Genomic DNA, 23263 nt, shown 5'->3' on the forward strand with positions numbered 1-23263 from the left:
GACCCGCCTCCCAGTGGCGTGCTCCCCAAGAGGGGGCCTTCTGCGCCGCCCCCCCACCCCGGCACTACACGGTCGAAGGATCGCGCGCGGGGCTCCCTCCCCAGCTCAGTCTCCTCCCCACGCGCCCCCTCTCCGCCGCGCCGGCCAGCGCTGGCTGCGTCCCCGGCACTGCCCCCCGCCCGCGCCCGAGCCCGAGCCCGAGCCCGAGCTGCCGCGCCGCCGCAGGCTGCGGGAGCTGCGCCGCCCGTGCTCACGCCTCGCCCGTGCTCCCGGCGCGCCCCGGCCCCGCTCGGCCCCGGCTCCCCGCTCCCCGCGCGCGGACCATGGAGTGAGGGGGCGGGCGGCCCCGCGACGCGCTCCCGCAGCCGGCGAGGCCGGAGCCAGACCGGGTGGCCTCACCAGCCGGCGGAGTTGGCTAGCGGCGGGCCCTCCTCCCGCCGGTCCTTCCCCGCTCCTCCTCCTCGGCCGCCGCCGCCCCCGCCTCCCGGCCGCCCCCGCCGCCCCCGCCGCGCCGCCGCCCGAGGCCGAGCGCGGACGCCGAGCGTGGGAGCCATGGCGCGCGAGGAGGAGAGGGACCCCGAGCGCCGGGAGGCGGCGGCGCGGGCCAGCGGCGAAGAGGAGGAGGAGGAGGGCGAAGAGGGACTGAGCGACAGCGACGACGAGGACGAAGACGACGAGCCCGGCAGCGGCGGGGAAGAGGAAGAGAAGGCGGCGGCCGAGCGGGAGCGCAGCGAGGACGCGCGGCTGCAGCGCGCAGGGTTGCCTCCTGCCGCCGTCCCTGCCGCGGCCGCCCGCGAGAGGAGCGGCCGGCGCCCGCCGGGGCCCCCGCCGGGGCCGCTGCCCTGCCGCCCGAGGATGCCGTCGCCCGACGACGAGGACCGCGAGCGTCGCCGGAGCCGCCGGAGGGACCTTCTGCTGAGCCAGCTCTGCTTCCTGGCCTTGGTGGCGCTGCTGCTCTGGTCGCTGTCGAGCATGCAAGAGCATAATGGTGAGTGCTCGCGGCTCGCCCCGAGTGGGCGCTGCGGCTCCGGCAGCTCGGGGCTCCCGGGCCGGGCGCGGGGCGAGCAGGCTGGCCGGTGGGAGGGGGTGCCGGGCACGAGGACTCCCCCTGCCCCTTGGGGGGCTCGGAAGGAGGGGGCCCTGGAGGCTAGGACCGCGCAGTGGAGACGCAGACCGCACGCGGAGCCGCCGGGCTCGCCCCGGGAACCCTTACCTGTGCCTCTTGGCTCCATCCTTCTAACCCACCGGCTGGAGGAGGGATTGGTGGTAGAGGCGGTGGGGACTGTTACCCTAAGGAGGTACACCCCCGCCCCGGCCCAACAAAGTTGTCCTGGTAAGACTCGGTACCTGTGCAGGTAACCACCTGTACACCTTTGGCTTGTTGAGAGCACGAAGGGGGGCTGGTTGGTGAAAACGTAATTCTCCAGTGTTCTCCATATAGAACACGCGGTGTGGACCAGGTAGAGGGCTCCATACCCGCTTTTCCAGAGCAGGTGCCGGGAACTTCGGGTAGGAAAAGAAAAAGTGTTGGCCACCTGGCTAGGGTTTAAGGATCTACTTGTTCTCTTTCACTGAACACAGACTGGGAAGACTGATCCCTTTTGTGCCTTCCAGGTCTGGAAGAAATGATTTAGATTGTCCTGCCCATCAGGCTCTCTACTGCTCTCACGGTGCCCTGCAGTGGGTCCGCCCTTTACCCACAACTTTTGTCTTATCTTTGTCCTTGGCTTTTCTTGAGCTGAAATAGACCTTGTGGAGAAATGTGCTCAGAACAGTTGTCCACTGAAAACAGTTTGGACCCTGGGGGGCAGCTGTCTAAATAACGGAGGGAGAGACTTGGAAGAATAACTGTTGTAAAAACGGTTTTATATCCCAGCCGTTCAAGTGGCACAATTCGTGGGAAAACAGCCGTAAAAATGGTTGTGAGAAAAAGCCATTACAAATCCGTGCCTTGGTGTTAAGATAGATGTAGCCCTGATACAAGGCGTTAGGAAGTGCAGAATAAAATCTTTTCGATAGTGATGGTGAAAGGGTGACATCAATTAAAGAAGGGATCTCCCCCAAATTGGCTGGTCTCGTTCTTCCGGGGGGGGGGGAAGCAGATGGTCGGGCTTGGTTCAGGTCTTAACAGACCTCTTGACAGACTTCCTCATATATGGTAATATGAGAGAGTCCGCCTGGGTCTTCAGTGGAGCCCTTGGGACTACAGCTCTCTTCCTTTTTCCTGAATCCCAGATTATCTGGTGATGGGGGCCGGCATCGGGAAGGGGGCTGTGCTGGGGAGGGAAGCTGGACCTCTCTCAGAGGGCAGTGCCAGACCTGCCAAGAGCAGCTACCGACTGCTTTTCCCGAGAAGGGTTTCCTTTCACTGCCTTCTAATCTACCGGATTTTTATGAGTGCAAAGCCAGTCTGTACTTGGTGCCACCTTTGGAAAGGACCATGCGAAGTCAATTACGTGCCGGCCATTTTTTCCTGCATGCTGGGGCTCTGTGAGTCCTAGAGTTCCCACCGCTGTCAGGATATGAAAGACATTTTTCTGGATGGAGAATGTGACCCATACAGTTAAGTCCATCAGTGACAGGGGGCTGCCTGGGCCCTGGGAAAGCTGGGATGTTCAGGGGGAAAGGAGGTGGCAGACACTGTGCAAACTTAAAACCTGGTGACTCAAATGTCATTTTGAAATGGTTTCCCTAACAGTGACATTTCTATTCAGGTGCCACCAACTTGGGCATAGTTCCGTAGCACGGCTCTTTTCCCCATCCCTTCCCTTGGTCTCTCTCCTTCCATATTCTTTCTGCCTCTCTCTCCTCTCCCAGAAATGTAGGGCTTCAGAAGACCCCCACCCCAGCAACTGAAGGTAACAGTGAAAAGCCAGCAGTGCAAAGAAGGATGTCATCCAGCCCCCAAATGGCATGCCCACCCTAATTCTGTCCCCTGTCACCTTTTCTTTAAGTAGATACTCGTTATTTCACTACATGATGCCTAGCTGATTCTCAGCAAGGCTCAGGTGTTTTGAGCTAGTTTTTTTGAGCTAATTAATTAATGTGTGTGAATCTGCAAGTGATCATTTAGCTTGGGGGGCAGTTGTCATTCAGCATACTTAAGCATTTGAATAGTGACTTTTACCCTGGAAACTTGGGTGTTATTCTACTTAAGGGTCCTTTCAGTATGGATAAAAAGTTTGGAATTTAGCCTCATTTTAAAGACACGGTGTCTGGGAGAGGCTGAGTGATCCGCTTATGGTCACACAGCATTTGGGGCATAGAGGGAAGAACCAGCCCAAGGTGGCCTGGCTGTTTGATCCCACCTCTGTTCCCTGCTATTCATGCCACCATCTGGGTGCAGCTTTGTAATATTTATATAAACACATGGGGGTACCTTGCTAATGATCAAAGGGGGATTTTTTATTTATTTACCTTGAAAGCCATGCAGTGATTAAACGTAACTAAGCAGAAGCCTGTATTCTAACGCATATTAATTTTTCTTTTCTTTTTCTTTCTCTTTCTTTCTTTCTTTCTTTTTATTTTTTAATATAAAGAGCACAGTCCTTTCACCAATCCCAGATAGAGAGGTGTTGCAGTTGTGTTACACAGTGTTGTATAATATTCCTGATGGTATGGAATCTGAGCTCCCTTCCTGGACATCTGACCGAACTCCAGTCTAAATTCCTTTCTCTGAGATGGGACACAGGCATTATTAAAGGAAGGGTTAGTGCTGTAATCAAGACAAAGGTTAACCCTCATGGTAACAAAAGCAGTAATAATAACTGGAACTTGGTGGGCTCTTACATGCCAGGCACCGTGCTAAAATAAGGACACTTTTCATGTGTTGTGTTCTTTAAACTTGCACACACACTTTGCGGATGCCCCGAGCTTTTGGTGGTGGAGGAAGCAAGTGGGCCTGGGTGTTCTATTTAGATATTGCTGATAAAGATCTCATTTCTTATCTGTTTTCAAAGCCAATTGAAATAAGGTGTCAGGGGCGCCTGGGTGGCTCAGTGGGTTAAGCCACTGCCTTCGGCTCAGGTCATGATCTCAGAGTCCTGGGATCGAGCCCCGCATAGGGCTCTCTGCTCAGCAGGGAACCTGCTTCCTCCTCTCTCTCTGCCTGCCTCTCTGCCTGCTGTGATCTCTCTGTCAAATAAATAAATAAAATCTTTAAAAAAAAAAAGAAATAAGGTGTCAGATTTGCTAACGGGGGGGGGGTTTCTTTATCTTGTTTTTTTTTGCAGTGAGAATGGATTACTTTTGTGTGTTTCGAGTGGTTTGAAAGTGTTTAATTTTTGTTTGAAGTAAGGAACCTGGTCATCTTTTTTTCCCCAGAAGTCATGTCAAAAAAGCCCAGAGTTTCTAACTCAGGAGTGATTATAGACATGTCCTCTAGAAAGTTCCTGGGTAGGTGAATAATGAGTAAGGAAAAAAAAAAGTAATATATATTGCTCAAAACATATATATATATATATATATATACACAGACATACACAGACACACACATATGTATGTATGTATATACGTATGTATGTACATATATATATTCTGGCCCAGTTACTATTGCTAATAACAAATTACCCCAAAGTATAGTGGTGTAAAACTACCATTTTATTTTTTTGCTCATGGATACTTTAGCTCAGGAATTTGGACAAAGTGTAGTAGGGATGGCTTGTCTCTGCTCCACGTCTGGGGCCTCTGCTGGAAGGAGTGAAAGGCTGGGTGACTTGCCAGCTGGGTCTGCAGTCCTCTGGAGGCAACATCACTCCAGTGTCTGGAGTTGATGCCAGCTGGTGGCTGGGACCCTCAACTGGGCTGTCAACCGGAAAAACTATGTGTGGCCTCTCCGTATGGCTTTTCCATGTGCCTTAGTTTGAACTTCCTCAGAGCACAGCAGCTGGGTTCCAAGAGGATAAAGGGGAAGTACATGGCATTTTTCTGTCTTAGCCACAAAAGTCACACAGTATGACTTCCATTGTTTTCTTTTGGCCAAGGCAGTGACAGATGTCAGCCCAAGTTCAAAAGAGGGGGACAGAGATGCCACCACTTACCACTCAGTGGAGGAGTGGTGGGGTATATGGTAAGGTGAGCATGCGGGCATGTGTGTTGGTGTATAAGATGGGCATGTGTGTTGTGGCTATCTTTGGAAAACCAGGGGGCCAAGGGATAATAACTTAGAGATCAGAGACGTTTCCCAAGGTGGTAAATGGTGAGTAACACACACATATTTGAAATACTTTCCAATCATGATCATGTGGCAACGCATCTGAAGTCAGGTGTGGGGTGCACAGGTGGTATTTGGAAAGAGGGCTGTGTGGGTGTTTGAACTGCAAATTTCAGTTGCTGATCTGAGAGCGCATCTTTAGCTTTGTGGCTTCCCCTTCCTCAGAGGACAAAGACCACAACCTCTTGATCCCTCCTGTGGCTGACAGGGCTGCCTCACTGGATTCCCCAGCTTTATCTTCCCTCTCTGCCTTCCCTTTCATGCTACACTACTCAGGCCTTCCTTCTGCTCCTGAAAAGGGTGACACTTCTTTTAGCCCCAGACCTGTCACACACGCTGGTTCCATAGTCCCCATCCCAGCTAGTTCATCCTTCACTTCCAGGCCCAAGATCTTCCTAATCCAGCTAGGTCCCCTGTTTTGCTCTCTGAACACCCTCAATTTTCCCTTCACAGTATTTATCACAGTTGGTAATTATGTATTTATTTGGTTGGTTCGAGCAATCTGTCATGCTTACCAGATTCTAAGCTCCCAGAGGTCAGGGACCTTGTGACCTTTGCTCACCTTTGTCATCTGTGTCACCTGCCCACGGTAGATGCTCGTAATACGCTTGTTAAGTAAAGAAGCTGTTTTGATTTCTGAACGACAGTACCTGTGTTCAAAACTAGCCACCATGCCTCGGGAGCTCAGTTACTAGCATATATTTTCATTTATAGTTCTGCTGCCTGTCCATCAAATTCAATATTCTTACACGTTTTTCGTGGGCTCACATGGAGCTGCAGAAGGTGAGCGCTTTGCCCAGTGTCGCTTCGTTAAGTGGCAGGATTTGAACACAAGCCCACTTGCATCCGAGCTGGATGCCGCTGCACTCCCTAGCCTCAGCTTAGGAGGACATGAATAGAAAATGGGAATCACGCTGCCTTTTTCAGTCGACTGGGGAGAGTAAAGGAGTAACAGAAGGTTGCTTTCATAGAAGCAGTATTTTAGAAACACATTGCTTTTCAACCTTTTCTATTTTCTGCCTAAACATATATAGATGTGTCTCTCCTGGCTTTTCTTAGCTGCTCATCAACCCAGATTTTTTCTCAAAGATTTCCTTTACTTGCAAGCCTTGAATCCTTGTGGGAAGATTTCTTTCTTTCTTTCTTTTATTTTTTTAAATACCCCAGAGGGTTGGCAAAGCCAAAAGAATTGCAAAACCAGCCATTTGCTTAGAATTCCAAGGCTTGGTAGAAGTTGGCTGATGGGACAGGATTTTGGCAACTCTCTTTTTCCTTAAGGAGATTCCTTTTCTTTGAGTGAAGTAAGTTTTTTGAGGGAAATGGTAGTACACAGACACTTGTATTGGGGAGACTGAGGTAGAGAGTTGAGAAGGCATCCTTGAAGTCACGTAGTGAATGGCTAGTACTGTCAGGAAGGTAATGGAAGTCTTTCTTCTCTTTTCCTGCCTTCAATTTCTGTAGAGCTTATTTGGCAATGAATTTTGTTTATCTTTGCAATGGTTTGAAACATGGTATTCTCCTGTAGAGTTTGAGAATTAAGGATTCAGTGGAAGAAGGTTTTCTCTGAGTGGAGTGCCGTTTATAATTCTGGAGTCCTGAGTTCTTAGACATGGATGATGTCTTCTAGACTCTCTCCTGGAAGATGCACTTGTCCTGTCCTCGTCCTCATCCCTGGGTGAAGTGAGCTCTTCATTGTTGGGAGTCCTGGGGGTTTTCCCACCCCCACCTTTGGGACACTGTCTTCAGTGGCACCCCTTGGATGAATTCCTGCCTGGATGCTACTGGTGGCACAAGACCCGAGGACTTCCATTCATTCACTCAGTAAACATGTGGTAGGCTTTTTCCTCTTTGATGGGGGTGAATGTGGTGTCTGAGATGGATACCTGGAATATTGTCATCATGGTGACTTAGACTTTAGTGGGAGGAGAGGTGTTGAACAACTAATTTTCAAGAATTATGAGAAAGAATGAATGAGAAATATATCATGGCGTGGAGGAGGTGTTGGTGGTAAGCAGAAGCTGGAATCTGGAAAATAAAAGGAATTAGGTTGGGAATGAATAGGGGTTGAAAAAGATAATTTATAAAAAATGGGCAATAGATACAGGCAGGCAATTCACAAAGCAATTGCAAATGACCAGTAGACACCAGTAAAAACTCTCAGCCTTAATAGTAATCAGGGACATCTAATTTGAAAGATTTATTTATTTGAGAGAGAGAGCAGGGGGCAGGGCAGATAAAGAGAATCTTCAAGCAGATTCCCCGCTGAGTGTACAGCCCCACACGGGGCTCAAACTCATGACCCTGAGATCATGACCTGAGCCAAAATCAAGAGTTGTATGGTTACCCTGCTGAGCCACCCAGGCACTCCTCAGAGAAATCTGATTTTAAAAAATGATGAGATACCATTTTTAAAAATCAGATTGGCAAAAATGAAAGCATGTGATGATGTCAGGTGTTGGCAGAGATGCAGGGGAGACAGCTTCTCTCATTTACTACAGGCAAGGATGTAAATTGGCTCCCCAAACACTGTGGGGAATTGCAAGGTGATAAAGTTTTAGGCACAGACCCCAAACGGAACCTTGGATAATTTTTAATGAAAGGTATAGAAAGGGGAGAGGAGGGATTGGAATGGCAGTGCCTAGACAGTTGAGCCTTGGATGCAAACCCAACTTTCCTGGATCCATTGGTTGTTAGAGGAATGACCGTGCGGCATGTTGGTCATGACCCTTTGCACTCTAGACTAAAGATGTTAGGTGGGAGTTCAAGTGAATGGGGGGAAAGGCCTTTGTCATAGCTGGAGGTGTTCAAACCAATACCAGTTGCTTATTTGAATTATGAAATCTAGCCATTGTTCCTTGGTTGTCAACCACTCCTTATTTCCAGGAGAGTGAGAATAATTAACGTCTGCTCATCTGTGACCTAGTTGGTGGAATTTCACATTTGCAACTTGGTGTTTCTCTCTTCATTTCCTCCCTGTACTTCTGCCTTGCCTGACCACAGCCAATGTCGTTTTCACTTGCGTGACTTACGGTGGACCCTGATCCTCTAGAGGACAGGAAGTAACAAGTAAGTTGCTTGAATAGGACTTTGATGTGAGAACAAAGGGTGTGGGGGTAGGGTATGCACCACCAGGAGAAAGGGGGGTTCCCCCAGTTGACATCAAGGAGTCAACAGCACCATTTTTTAAAAAAGATTTTATTTATTTATTTGAGAGAGAGACAGTGAAAGAGAGCATGAGAGGCAAGAAGGTCAGAGGGAGAAACTGACTCCCCATGGAACTGGGAGCCTGATGCAGGATTCGATTCTGGGACTCCGGGATCGTGACCTGAGTTGAAGGCAGTTGCTTAACCAACTGAGCCACCCAGGTGCCCCAATAGCACCATTTTTAAGAAAGAACATGAGATAGTCACTTTTGGATCTTTTGATTTTGATAGCTAGTAGGACATCTGGGTGAAGTATAGCTGATCATTAAAATCAAGGTTATAAAAAAAAAATCGAGATTATAAGCTGCAGGTAAAGATAAGGCACTGCAGATAAAGACCTGAGAATAGTATGCACGAGAGTGAAAATTGTATCTTTGCTTAGCTCCATGGGTCTCAGTCTTCTCTGCACGTTGTAATCACTGGGGAACTTTAAACTTTACTTATGTCTGGGTCCTGCCCCCCAAAGATTCTGATGTAATATTTTGGGGGGGGCAGCCTGGGCATTGGGATTTTTCACAAAAGAAGCAGATAGCCCCAATGTGCAGCTAAGACTGGGCACCAGTGGATTAGATTGAGGGTCAGTATTTACCTTATCATGGACATAAGCTGGGAATTACGCTGGGCTGAATTTTTCTGTCCTGAACAAGAATGATGCTTTTTCTAAGCCTTCACCACTAATTGAAACCCAGACTTCCCTCCGGTTACCTTCATCTTCACTCCCTATGTACACTGCCATTGGATATTCTATCTGGTTCTCTTTTTCAAGAAATCTTTCTTGGGTTCTTCCGGCTTGTTCCAGTCTGGACAGGTTGCTTGTTAATCTGCTGTCCAGCTGTCATTTTGAGATCTCCCTTCAGCGTCTTCCTGCTTGTGGTTTCTTTCCCCCAGCTCTCCATATGTTGAAAGGGATCCCATGTATGTTTGCTGTCTTTTTTGGTGTATCCCTTCATTTGTGGAGTACATTTCTGGGGATCACACACCCAGGTGCTTTCTAAGACAGGGGTGTGGAAATAACAAAAACAAAAATTTGAGACATTGTAGGTTTGAAAATACATTAATTCTAGCCCCACACTTTGAAGATGGGGGGTGGGTCGGGAATTCAGTTTGGAACACAATTTCCACACAGTTTTGAAGGCCTTGCTCTTATAACTTGCAGGGCTGTCCCTGAGAAGTCTGAGGCTATTTAAGTCTTTGGTATGAAACCTGGTTTTCTCCCTCTGAAAGCACGTGTGCTCTTTGCTCTGCTTCTAAAGCTCAGGCGTATCACAGTTAAATGTCTGCCGTGGTTCTATTTTCATGCATTTTCCTGGGCACTCACCTGTTTCTTTTAATCTGGAAGCAGATGTCCTTTGGATCTGGGAACTTGTGTGATTTCTTCCATCCTCCGGTCTCTCTTCTCTCTAAATTGTCTGTTATTTGGGTATTTGACTCCTGAGATTCTGATTTTGAAGATTCATCTTCTAATTTTCTTATCTCTTCTCTCCTATGTTTTTTTTTTCCTCATCCTTTGCTCTAATTTCCATAGGTTTCCTAACCGTATCTTTGAATTCTATTGAGCTTTGAATTTCTGTCGTATTTTTAGTTTCCAAGAGCTCTTTTTTATTTCCCCTGTGCAAGTTATTTTTAGTAGCATCCTGTTCTGCTTCATCAATACAAGTATCATCGCTTACATCCCGACTCGGTTTCTCCAAGTTGCTGTTGTCTATTTTTCTGTTTTGTTTTTCATGTTACGGGCTTTCTTTGAAAACCATATGACCCTTGGTGTCTACTCATATTTACATGAGGCCATTGAAATGATGATTGGAAACTGTGCAAGGAGAAGGGTCTGTTGACTGTTTCTCTGTAAGGTGATCTGGCCGGGCCACATCTCTGGGTAGTGCTCCCACATCTCTAGTTCTGGATCTTTATCAGTGGGTCGTCAGATTTCCCAGAGAGGGGTCACCCTGTGTCCTGTCTAGAGGGAGATCCAGTGGGAATACAGTGGGAGAGGAAGTGGTGTTTAGGGGGTGTCGTTCAGCGGAAACATTCCCCTAGGCTCAGTGAGTTGTCTCAAGGGTGGCTAGGAGTGTGACAGAGCCGCACAATTTATTTTGATCCATTGCAGGACTATCTTGAGTTATTTCAGGCTCCCTTCTTCCTGCTCTTCTCCCTCCATTCCTGTCTTCCTCCTTTTTCTTTCTCTTACCTCCTGTACATGCCAAACTGGTAAGAACTGTGGCCTCCTGGGAGGGCTTATGCTCAGGGGCAAGGGGGAGGCATAGTTTTCACATCGTCTTCATTTTTTTATGGAGGTAGTTGTAGATACACAGCTGTTGTAAGAAATAATGCAATAATGTAAGAAATAATGCAGAGAGACTCCTCGCATGTTTTCCCCAGTTTCCTTCAATGGTAATGTTTTGCAAAAGTCTAGTATAATATCATAACCAGCGTAGTGCCTTAGATACAAGCCACCGACCTCATTCAGATATCCCAAGTTTCATTTGTATTCGTGTGCACGTGTGTGCGTGTGTGTGTAGCATGTGTATGTGTGTTTGTACATGTAGTATGCATGTGTGCATGTGTGTGCAGGCTGTATGTGTATAGCACGTGTGGTGGGTGTTTATGTGTGTACATGTGTGTATGCATGTGTGTAGTGTGTATGTGTGTGCATGTGTGTGTGTATGTGTGTATTCTGCACAGCTTTATCACCTGTATCAGTTTGCTGTAACCACCACAATCAGAATGCTGGACAGATCCACTGTCACGATGGCAACTTACGTTCCCCTTTCCATAACCGCACAGCCCCTGTACCTGTTTACACAGAACGACCAGGCGAGATAAGTAACTCGTGTCACCTCCAAGAATAAAGTTAAAACATTATAACTTCTGGAGTGAAAGGCTACTTATAAGCTGGGGGTGGGGAGAGGAGTGTGAAGGCTGTGGAGACCTTGGTCAGTGATGGCATTCCTTCCCTCCAGGGATGCCACCGTGTGCTAAGTGCCAGGTTAAGGCTGCGTGGAGCTGGGGACCAGTTTCTCTGATGGGTCACGTTTTCTGTCATTTGCACAGCATTTCTGAATGAAGGCTCCATGAAAAGTTTACCCAAGCCTCTTTTTCATTCAGGCAGGTTAGCCAAGATTTCTGCAATTCTAGTTTCACCATTATTTGTTTCCTGGGGAATTAGAGATGGAAATCTTGGGGACCATTGTCTCTTAACATCTGGCTTTATGTTTAAGGAACCTGATGTGAAAGAGAATTGTAATCAGGGCCCAGATCCTCGTTTTCTGACTCTCTGCTTAGTAAATAACTACCCCCAACCCCCCAAAAATTAAGGGTAGGAATATATTTAGTGCAGATGGACTCTGGAATTATTTCAAATTTGGAAATGTTTCTGAAGTGTTAGGACCTTGTTGGGAATTATTTGGCATGCAGTGTGGTCACTGTATGGGGAAAATGAGGGAATTTCAGGGGGAGCTGCTTCTTGTAACAAAAGATTTTTTTTTTTTTTTTCAGAAATATTTGCTCTTAGGACACTCGTGGCTTGCTTCAGGAGAAAGTTAACATCATTGGGTTACCTTTCACTTGGCTAGTCACCTCATGCAGCTATGAGAATGATTGGTTGTTTTGAAGATGAGTGCCCATGAATTTTTCTTATTGGGGTCTTGGAGTTGATAGGATTTCACCATTTTTCATACCTGGTGTTGCAATTCTAGTCTGTGATCTAAACACCACTTCCAACCAAAGCAAAGCTTCCTAGGACCTTAAGACCCTAGGTTTTTGAAAATCCCAGGATAATTCCCTTCTGAGTGGGATTTCACAGTGTGGTCATTTACAATCACACGTGTTTGCCGGGGTAAGTACAGAAAGAAATCTCATTGTACCTACTTACAATAAATTGGCATGAGGACAGGTCAATTGTAGTATCTTCCAACATTATGGTATATTTCCTCCCTTAGATATTGCAAAATTGATAGAATACTATATAAAATGTCTGGAATACTGCTTTTGAAACTAGAACTAGTAATATACAAGAAAATTGATTGACAGGATGCAGAACAAAAATATCACCCCTTAGAAATTTGTCAGACTAACCCTTTGTAATCATTCCCTTCCTCATCCCTAACCTCTGATCTGTTTGCTGACACCATGGTTTTTGTCTTTTTGAGAATATCATACACATGGAATCCCACAGGATGGAATCTTTTGACACTGGCTTCTTTGGCTCAGACTCTCAGATTTGTCTACATTGTTGCATGTATGGGCCGTTCATTCCTCTTTATGGCTGAATAATATTCCATTAAATAAGATCTACAACAGCTTGTTTATCCATTTGCCTATTGAAGAACTTTTGGGTTGTTTTTAGTTTTGGTAATTATGAGTAGAGCTGCTTATCAGTATTCAAATCCAGGGTTTTTTTTTTTTTTTTTCCTTAAATTTCTTTTTCTCACCTTGTTATACTGGCAGAGACTTCCAGTACAATGTTGAGTTTGAGTGGACGTGCTTGCCTTACCCTGATTACTTAGGGAGAAAGCCTTCAGTCCTTCATCTTTAAGTATGATGCTTGCTGTAGGACTTTCATAGATGTCCTTTATCAAGCTGAAAAAGTTCTCTTCCACTTATAGTTTGTTGAGAATTTTTTTTTCTTGGTTCAAAATATCACTTTATTATTAGGAATTTATAAGTTGCCACAAAATCTACTACATTTTTATTTATTTTTATTTTTAAAAAATTTTTATTTTATTTTTTCAGTGTTCCAAGGTTCATTGTGGTGCATAAACAATGAATGTTGAGAATTTTTATCAGGGATGGATACTGAAGTTTGTCAGGTGGTTTTCCTCCATCAATTGATATGATCGTATGGTTTTTATTCTTTAGACAGTTAATATGATGGATTGCATGGGTTGATTTTCAAATACAGAATCAGCCTTGAGTACCCTGGAGAAGCCCCACTTGATCACTGGTTTTTTTTTTTTTAATTTTCCTGAATTTGGATTGGTCATATTTTATTGCAGACTTTTGCATCTGTGACCACCCAGGGTATTGGTCATAGTTTTCTTTTCTCGTACTATCTTTGTTTAGTTTTTCTAACCCCACAAAATGAATTAGGGAAGTACTCCTTTACCCTGTATTTCTAGAAAAGGTTGTGTAGAATTGGTAGATTCTGATTTTTAATGTATCATAAACATGGCACCAAACTTGACAATGAATTTTTAATGTCCACATAATGATAATTTTAAAAACCACAGTATTTTTCTTAGTATTTATAGCAAGTGATATTTATTGGACACTTTGCATGCTCCAGGCACTGCGTAACTGTTTTTACGTGTATTGACTCCTTTAATCACCATATCCAATGGAGTAGGTACCATTATAATCTCCATTTTACATGCAAAGAAGAATAAGATGAAGCATGTAAGTAACTTGCTTAAAGTTTCTACGTGACCGATATTACTTGAATTCAGGCTGTCTGATTCCAGACCCCATGGTCTTAACTATTACATTGTATTCTCCGGTTATATTATAATTTACTTATTCATGCCTCCGTTTGGGATATTGAGGTATTTTCTATGTCCTCACTGTGATGAATGTTCTTGTACTGAAATCTTTGGTAATTGATGACAGTTCCTTAGGCTGGATTCCTAGAAGTGCTATGTCAAAGTGCATGCTTATTGTAAAGGCTAATAACATCCTGCTATGTAATTTTCCAGGAATTTGAAAAAATTAGAAGTTCCAACAGCAATAGTTTGAGAGTGCTCAATTCAGTGTTCTCTTCCAGAATTGAATATTATGATTATTTTACATATTTTAAATTCAGTTTGATTGTGGAGAGATGGTATCTCATTGCTTTACTTTGCATTTTTTCATACTAGTGAAGCTGAATGTTTAAAAAAATGTTTATTGGTCATTTATATTTCATGTGAGAAAAACTTATTCATGTCTGTTCTCCATTTTTTTCTAAGGGGATAACTTTTTCTTAATGACTTGTAAAAAGCTCTTTATATATTCTATATATTTGTCTTTTATTCTATATCAGAAGTTTTGCCCCCCCCCCTTTTTTGGTGTACAGATTTTCATTTTTATCTGGTCAAAACTGTATCTCTTTTCTCTTGTATTTTTCCGTTGTTTTATTGTTAGACCTAGGATCTCAAGTGTGTGTTTATTCCACATAATCCTCTATGTCTTTTTTCCTCCTGTTTGTATGGTTTAACTTAAAAAAAAAAAAAAAAAAACCCTCTTTACTTCATTTGGGATTTACCTGAGCTAAGAGGAAGATTGAACTTGAACAGATGAGCAGATTTAACAGTTAAATTGTTTATTGAATAATCTTTCCTTTGCCCACACATTTGTGGAATGACCTTTTAATCCCCGCTTGTTTGCTTATATATCAGAGGCAGTTGCTGTGATGTCTGTTTTGTTCTATTTTCTCATTAATTAATTATTGTAGCTTATTAGGATATTAATTACCTAATGGGGCAGGACTTCTCTTGTTCTGGGAGAAAAAAAAATCATTTGTTGTTATCACTTGTTTATCCTTACAGGTGAACTTTAAAATCTCTGTTGAATTTTGCTCAAATGCCTGTGGGTTTTGACAAATCTATAAATAATCTGTGGAGAAATGGCATTTTACAGCATTGATTCTTTTTATTCCTGGTGTGCTTTTTCATTTGATCAAGGCTATAAAACAAATCTGTCAAGATTCATAATTATTTCCCTATCTCCTTCTTACATATGTTTGTGAAAACTATTATTATTTATTCTGACTGTTGTTTCATTCTTTATATATTCTCTTAAAATACTTAATCTTTACCATTTTTTCTTCTCTTCTTTATATTTTATTCTTAAGTTTTAAACTATGCAAGTAATAATAAACACAAATTTGTTATACAAACCAATACCTTGTATTTTCCTATAGTTTTCTATTAAAGGGAATTTTTATTTCTTTATTTTTTTTATGATAAAAGTGCTCAACAAAGTAGGTTTATTTTTTCTTTTTTGTTAAGTTTTTATTTTAATTCTAGTTAGTTAGCATACAGTATGTTATAGTTTCAGGTGTACCGTATAGTGATTCCACACTTCCATGCAACACCTGGTGCTCATCACAACAGGTGCACTTGGAGGGCATTTTTATTTTTAATTAATTAATTAGAGAGAGAGAGAGTTGAGCACATATGAATGGAGGGGAGCAGAGGGAGAGAGAGAATACTAAGCAGGCTGCATGCCCAGCATGGAACCTGACATGGGACTCGATCCCATGACCCTGAAATCATGACTTGGGCCAAAATAAAGAATTGAATGCTTAAAGGACTGAGCCACCCAGGCACCCCAGAGGGAATTTTTAGATTCATGCAGTAATTGGGTGGTTTTTTACTGGTGGCTCTTGTTAGGTGCTTTTCATTATGCTATGGAAGTTTCCTTTTATTTCTCATTTTCTGAGAATTTTCTTTTCTTTATATCCGCCATGGATGTTTTATGTGGGCAAATGCCTTATTAACATTTGTTGAAGTGTTTAGTATAATGTAACATAAATAAATATCCATGTGAAGCTACTCCTGAGGTAAACCCCAGATAGCTATGATATTTTTTTTCCTTTAATAGGATACTGGGTTTGATTTGTTCATATTCCTTATAGGATTTTGCTGTTATATTCTTGACAGATATTGACATACAGCTTCCCTGCCAGGCTTTGGTGTTAGCATTGGAGCAACCTCACAAAACTATTTGATGATTTCCAAGTTCTCCTGTGTTCCAGAATATTTTATGAAGCAGAGAGTTGGCCTGTAACTTTAAAATCTGCAAGAACATTTATATGGGACTGCCTGGCCTTTACCTGGCCTGTAGCAATCTTCTTAAAAGTAATTTTGGAGAAACTTTTCAATTTCTGCCACTTACTGCTTACTTTTCCATGGAGCTAATTTGTTTTCTCAGAAATGTCCATTTCATTAAGATGTTTTAAAATGAACCAAATTATCAGTGTGTTTTAAAATTTCAACTTTTTCTTTAATTGTGATTGTGTAACACTTTCTCATTACTAACTTAGGTGTTTCCTTTTTCCTTGATCAAATTTGACTGTATTTGGTTTATTTTATTATTTTTGGAAGATCCATCTCATGTATCTTTATCAATTTTGCTCTTCCCCCTGTTTTCTGAATCAATTATAACACTAATCATCTTTAAAAATCTTAATTCCTTTGTTTTCTAATATCTTGAATTAAGTGCTTTATTTGTATATTTTTATTCTTTCTTGTTAATGGTGTATTTGTCCTTGAGGGAAGCTTTAGACTCACCTTATAAGTTCCAGAGTGTCAGGTAGTCATTATTGTACTTTTCAAATAGTCTTGTCATTATAGTTTTATTTTTCCTGCAAATTAATTATTTAGGAGAGTGATTTTTAATTTCCAAGTTTATGTGTTTTTTTTTTTAAACACTAATTTCTAATTGTCTTCCAGTTTGTCCAGAGAATATGAGCTTTGATTGTGGTTTTTCATCTGCTTTGGTTGTTTCTTTTTGGAACACGAACTGTTTGTGATTGGATACCCATTTGTCTGTCTTTCATATCTATCATCTTCTCATTTCATCATTTCCCTCTTTTTGTCATTTTCTCTTCATTATGCAAGAGTTTCTACTTTTTTTTTTTTTTTCCTCCTCAATGGTTTTATTTTCAGCACTTTGGGTCTGCCCTGATGCCTTTTATTCCATTTAGGTTTTGTTCATGCATTTCCATCTTTTTAATTTCATATCTTGTCCATCCTCATATTAGCTAGCTGCCATTGTAATCTTAGCCTTTCTGCTCATTTTTAATTTTCTTTCATATAGCCCATATTTCTTTGCATGCCATTGAGATTTTGAAGTAGTTTCTTTCTAAAATTTACTTCTACTTCTTTTAATAAATTATTTTTGGAAGTATAGTATTCTTTATGTTGCAGTGAATTTTTTTTGAGTTATCCACCCTTGAAAGAGAAGATCCAGGCCCTGTGTGTGCCTGGGAAGGGACTCCTCTGTCCCTCCGGAGCACACTGCCATATCGTGATACTATTAGTATATCTTCAGCTGAAGGTCTGGTTGCTATTTGTTCATAGTCTTGACCAAATTCCCTGTGTTTATGTGACTTTTCTAGGGTAATTCAGCTTGCTTGAGAGGAGATATCCCGATAGTTTGAATATTTAGATAGAGCTTTATTCATATAATTGCAATCAGGGATAGTTCTTCTAGAGACAGTTCATTAAAATCTTCCACCCCAGTTTGTGTCTTCCTTTGGTTCTGTTTGTCTCTTCTCTTTGTTGTTATTCTGCAAATGGCAATATTACCCCATCCATCCACTCTTTCCCCAGGTTGAGTTATAGAAAGAGATATTCATGGGAAAGAGAGCCCCTTGAAAGCATTTCCTTTCAGCAGCCTGGTTCTGAAATAAGGGTTCACGCCTGGGGACCAGTGTGCCATAGCCCAGCTCTCACTTCCCACAGCCCACCTGTCATGTCCCATTCTTCTGTTTCAGGAGCTCATCCACACTCTGTGAATGTAGGAAAGGGCAAATCACATATTGCTGACTGATGACCATAGTATCCCAGGATGCCTGTGCAGATTTCCGCTTTAAAGTTTCAGTTTGTCACAAAGAAGAAGAAATTTCATTCATGGATAGCGGGATTCAGGAACAGCTGAATCTGTCTAGTATTAACTGACTGGTCAGTGTTTTTTCCATGCTCACACCTCTTTCCTATATTTTATCTCACTGAATTATCTTCACTGAATGATGGATTCGATATTATTATCCTCTTTGGGTTAAAGTGACTTGCTCTAAGTCACACAGGTAACAATGGTGGTTTCCACTGTGCTGAACATCTCTGAGGAACAATTCCTGCCAGGAAGTTCAACAGAAGTAACTCCAGTGTGGTAGGCAGAATAATGTCCTCCTCCCTGTCAAAGATGCCCGTGTCCTAATCCTGGGAACTTGTGAATCTATGGCATGTGGCAAGGGTGAATTATATTAACTAATCAGCTTGTTTCGAGATGGGAGAGTATCCTGGATTATCCAGGTGGGTCCATTGTGATCACAGGAGTCCTTGTAAGTGAAAGAAGATGGCAGGAGGGGTCGAGTTAGGGAAAGTGAGGGCAGAAGCCGAGGTGGGGGTGGTCCATTGACTGGCTTTGAAGATGGAAGGGGCCATGAGCCCAGGAATGTGGGCAGTTGCTGGGAGCTGGGGAAGACAAGGAATGGGATTCTCCTGTGAAGCCTCCAGAAGGAACAACAACCCTGCTGACACTTTGAATTTAGCCCACCAAGACCCCTGTTGGATTTCTCATTCTAGAAGTATAAGATTTTGGTTTGTTTTAAAGTCACTGAGATTGTGGGAATCTCTTGCCACAGCATTGGGAAACTAACACACTCCGCATATCAGACTTTATGATCTGTTTTTTTCTTTGTTTCGTTTTTATTTTTTCTTAAAGTTTTATTTATTTGTTTGGGAGCAGGGAAGGGCAGAGGCAGAGGGAGAGAGAGTCCTAAGCAGACTCTGTGCTGAGCATGGAGCCCGGTGTGGAGTTTGTTCCCACGACCCTGAGATCATGACCTGAGCTGAAGCCAGGAGTCAGATACTTAACCCAGGTGCCCTATGGTCTCTGAGAAGCAGGAATAGGAAGTCCTGGAGTGATCTACTATGTGTGCACATCACTCCAGGCGTTTACCTGGACCTTCATTTGATACATTTTATCCTCATTTGATATACTGTATATTTATTTTCTCACTGTGCTTGTGCTACCCTCCCAAGGAGAATGTCAGCTCCCGGGAGCAGGAACTTCCTCTGTTGTGTTCACGGTCTTATGCCCAGTGTCTGGTTTGGAGGAAAAGCTCAATAAATATTTGTTAGATTATTCCTTTTTGCCTGGATGATACTGTACTAACAAAATGGAGTCTCAGTTGCTTCCTTAATGGAATACTGCCAACTGTATAAGTAGTAACAAAAATAAAAAGAAGAAACTGAGTTAAAATGATTGCTTTTCAGTGTTTTTTCCAGTGTCTAGTCATATACATAATTTTCTTCTTTTTAGAGTTAGCAGATTCTTGCCTCACACTCTCAAAGTATCCTCTCATAAAATAAGATAGGTGATCATTATAAAATAAAAACGGTGTTGTAGATTACATTGTTGACTTATACATATGATGTTCCATGTTGCATTTTTGCAACTTAACATATTTTAATAATGATAACCATCAGTTTTTGATAATTATCATTTCATGGGCTGGTTGGCTTCCCATTAAATATACAGGATATTCCATTGGATATGTAAAATATATGTATTTAATTTTTTTGGTTATTTAAAATATTATAAGTTACTTAAAATATTTTATCATTACTAATTAAACACCCTTGCCCATGAGTCTGTTACGAGTCACTGTAATCTGTAGTTATTATTCTGTTTGTAGTCATTGGTAGTATGCTCGAACTGCTGACAATGTCTGTGAAGTTATGGGGCTTCCACAAGTTTCTGTATAGACCTCTGTTCACTAGGTTCCCTGTCTTGGAGTGTTTTTTTTTAAAGATATATTTATTAATTTTAGCTAGAGACAGGGAACGAGCATGAGCAGGAGGGGCAGAGGGAGAGAGATCTGAGCAGACTCCATGCCAAGCAAGAAGCCTGGCACAGGGTTCATTCAGTCCCAGGACCCAAAGATCATGACCTGAGTCAAAAACCAAGAGTTGGATACTTAACCCACTGTGCCACCCAGGCGCTCCTGTCTTACAGCAATTTGAATAGCTTCTTCATTTCTGTTTACTTCTGAGGCATTCTCTGCCTGGTATCGAGTGTCCCCGCCTGGTCTCTTCAACCTCAGATTGCAGTTCTGTGTCAAATTCTCCCTTGTCAGAAAGCTCTAGAACCTCTACAACAACTGGAGGGAAAGAGAGTGGTGATGGGTCAGTGATGGCAAAGAGGGATCAGTTTGGAAAACACGTCAAGAGGGTTATGAGAATCCAGTGAAGGCATCTCCTTAAAATATATCACATGATGACCTTCCCTTTTATAAGTAGACACTTTGTTTTTTTCTTCCTTCCTCTTCTTGACAGTTGCTTTGGTTTTCCTACATGCTGATTGCTCCTTTGATAACAAAATAAAAAGGAAACAAATGTTCACCATTGACTCAGTTTCACAAGAGCAATGAAAAATCCAGGGGTTGGGGAGGGGATCTCTCTAGACGCCCTTTGGTTTGTACAAACCAGCAGAGTTAACTGGATTACAAACAATAGCCCTGAGCCCGGGAGGAGAAGGATGTCCACTCTGAGGCCATTCTGGACAGTTGTTTTGCCTAAGATGGCAAGATCATCATCTTTCCATCTCGAGGCAGGAAGGCCATACATGGGCACATCTTGTCCTGCCTGGGAAGGGATGGTCCTGGAGGTTTCCGGGGTACCATTGTGTCTCTCGATGGCCCTTCCATGTCAATGTTTGCTTTTTCTGTGTTTTCTGAGTCCACTGGGAGGGAGAGTAGGGAGGCAAGAAGGAAGAGGGGAAGCTAGGAGGACTGAATCCTTGCCTGGGAGCACTGTCTTTCGATGAACGTTCTGAGTGTCAGTGCAGAATGAGGGTTTATTTTAGGAGACATCAGGAATGAACTCTTTTATGTTGATATTGTACAGGACTGATCTGTATTATTCTGCCGTGAAGAATGATAAAACTTCCTGATCCTCCTACATCTTTATAGTTTCTGCTATGGAAAACATTTGTGGGTAGGAAACTTGGCTCATCCTGACCAGAACAGGAGTACTGGACAGTAAGTCTGGAAATGGGGGTTCAAGTCAGCTGCATGTGCACATATGTTCTCCATTTCCCACCTGTGAAATGTGTGCCTTTGCACTGTGTTGTCTTTCCACCGGAAAATTCTACAACTCCCCAATTTTACCACTAATTTGAAATCACTAGCCTCCAGGAAGATGTTGGAGATCTGCTTCCTCCTAAGGCTAATTTACAGCCAGAGCAATAGAGTTTTGCTTCTGAGCATGCCCTGAAACATTATTCATTTTTATTTCATAGAATTACTCTTATAAATGTGATTTTCTGTTGGTTTCACAGAGCCATTGAAATTGTCCAGCTCGATGGATTTCTTTGGCATGTCATAAATTTTCGCTTGTAGTAGAAGGCTGGTGTTCAAAGCAAGATCCTTGGATCCGTCATGTCTGTATCACCTGACACCCTTCCCCCTTTGAACTTGCTAAACATGCAGAATCAGGGGCCCCATTCCAACCTTCCAAATCAGAATCTTTGGGGATGGGAGCTAGGAAACTTTATTCTAACAAGGTCTCTTAATTGCATGTCAGAGAAGGTTGAGAAGCATCCACAAGCCAGGGAGGCAGACAGGTCCTACGATTTTGCCCTGCACTTGCGAACATACCCCCAAGCCTATGGTCTGCTCCTCGAGGGGCGCTACTTCCATCAGACTTAACGGGCTTTATCTGAAATGCCAAGATAGAGACCTTTCTGTGTTTGGGAAGGTCGGGCAGTTCTGTTGAGGGCCTGAAGATGTCAAGAGGGAAACGCAGATCTTCTTGGGGGTGGGGGTAGAAAGGAGGATGCCCTTTCCTTAAGGGGTGGCATCCATTGTCCTTAGTACGCCAGGCTTACCTCCACAACGTGGAGTGCCCTCAAAAGAGCCACAGGAGTTTTAGGAAGGGGACAGCAGCTCTGGCTGGTAGGGTTGGGATGCAACACACACCAGAGGTGGCTCATGTGGTCGCCTTTTTAAATTAGTTGTTATTACGCAGGTAAATTCATGGGTTACTTCCTGCTTCTGAAAATTGAAGACATCACATAGCACTTACATCCTCTGTGCTTGCCTGTCTCTATCCCCGTTATTTACAGCCCTGTCCAGGAGCCACTGGTCTGGCTTATCCCACTTAATGTCGTTCAACAGTGTATGCTAGAGGCTGATCCGCCTCCTTCTTTTCCATGACAGAACAGTATTGCAGGATACCCTGTGCACACTCCCAGATGCATTTCTTACCTTCTCCTGCTCTTCTTTTATCATTGGGAGCTACTTTCCCCAGCTCCGTGGCCCTCTGACTTCCAGGCACTTTGGCCAATGGGAGTACAGCATGGGGAGAGAAAGAAGAGCATCTCCTTCCCCTTCTTCTCCTTCCTCTCCCACCTTGCTTCAGGCAGCCTCTCTCCATGACTGCATTTAGTCTGGAAGCCCCTCCTTTCATGGCCCGGCTCCTGAGCCCTAGTCTCATGCCATTTCCCTGTTGTCTTTCCCACCTTAGGGATGCTAACAACCTCCTGCCATAGGTCATCTCTGGTTGCCCCAGACTTCTAACTCTGTGACCTGTACAGCCCGTGGTACTCCGTGTGACTTCCTCTTGTGTTGGTTTTCTTCACTGTCTCGTTCACATGATTTTGCTTTTTAGCTCTTCCTCTTTTGTTGGACATTTGAGGTGTTTTCCTTGTTTCCCCCATCACAGAAAGTGCTGGAGTTGAACATTCAAACACACAGCTCCTGTGCGTGAGCCCAGGTGATACCGAGCAGTGGGACTGGACTCTCTCTGGGTGCATTCTGGATCTTAGGTGCTTGCGGTATGCAGTGAATTACTCTGCTGAGAGGAGCTTACTAACTGTTGAGTTAATCAGTGCATGAATGAAAGAAAGAATGATGAATTCCCTTAGGCAAATGGAGAAAGCATTGCCTCACTGGCCTCACGTGAAATGGCCTTTGTTCTGTGGCCTGTTCTGAGGCCTGAACAGAGTACAAGTCCTTTCAGGGTCCCTTTCCTTGCAGAAGCTGACCCAGGCTCCAGAGCAGCATTCAGGAGCACTGCTGGGGCTCGTGTGAAATGAGTGCTACCAAGAAAGCTCCTCGGTCTCCTTAAGACAGGGTTTAGGGAAC

At 43.7% G+C, this 23263-nt stretch overlaps 1 protein-coding gene across 1 annotated transcript in view; it reads left to right on the forward strand.

Annotated features, from left to right (window-relative positions):
- The first annotated feature begins 855 nt into the window (after positions 1-855).
- LOC111141642 (solute carrier family 24 member 3) overlaps positions 856-23263 on the forward strand; it is a 486337-nt gene continuing 463929 nt past the window's right edge. The window contains exon 1 of the mRNA XM_022494365.1: positions 856-988. Within this exon, the coding sequence (XP_022350073.1) occupies positions 856-988 (133 nt within the window). The remainder of the gene's footprint in view (positions 989-23263) is intronic.

This window comes from Enhydra lutris, unplaced genomic scaffold, assembly GCF_002288905.1.
Source record: "Enhydra lutris kenyoni isolate GAN:26980312 unplaced genomic scaffold, ASM228890v2 scaffoldscaffold6, whole genome shotgun sequence".
NCBI classification, from domain to species: Eukaryota; Metazoa; Chordata; class Mammalia; order Carnivora; family Mustelidae; genus Enhydra; species Enhydra lutris.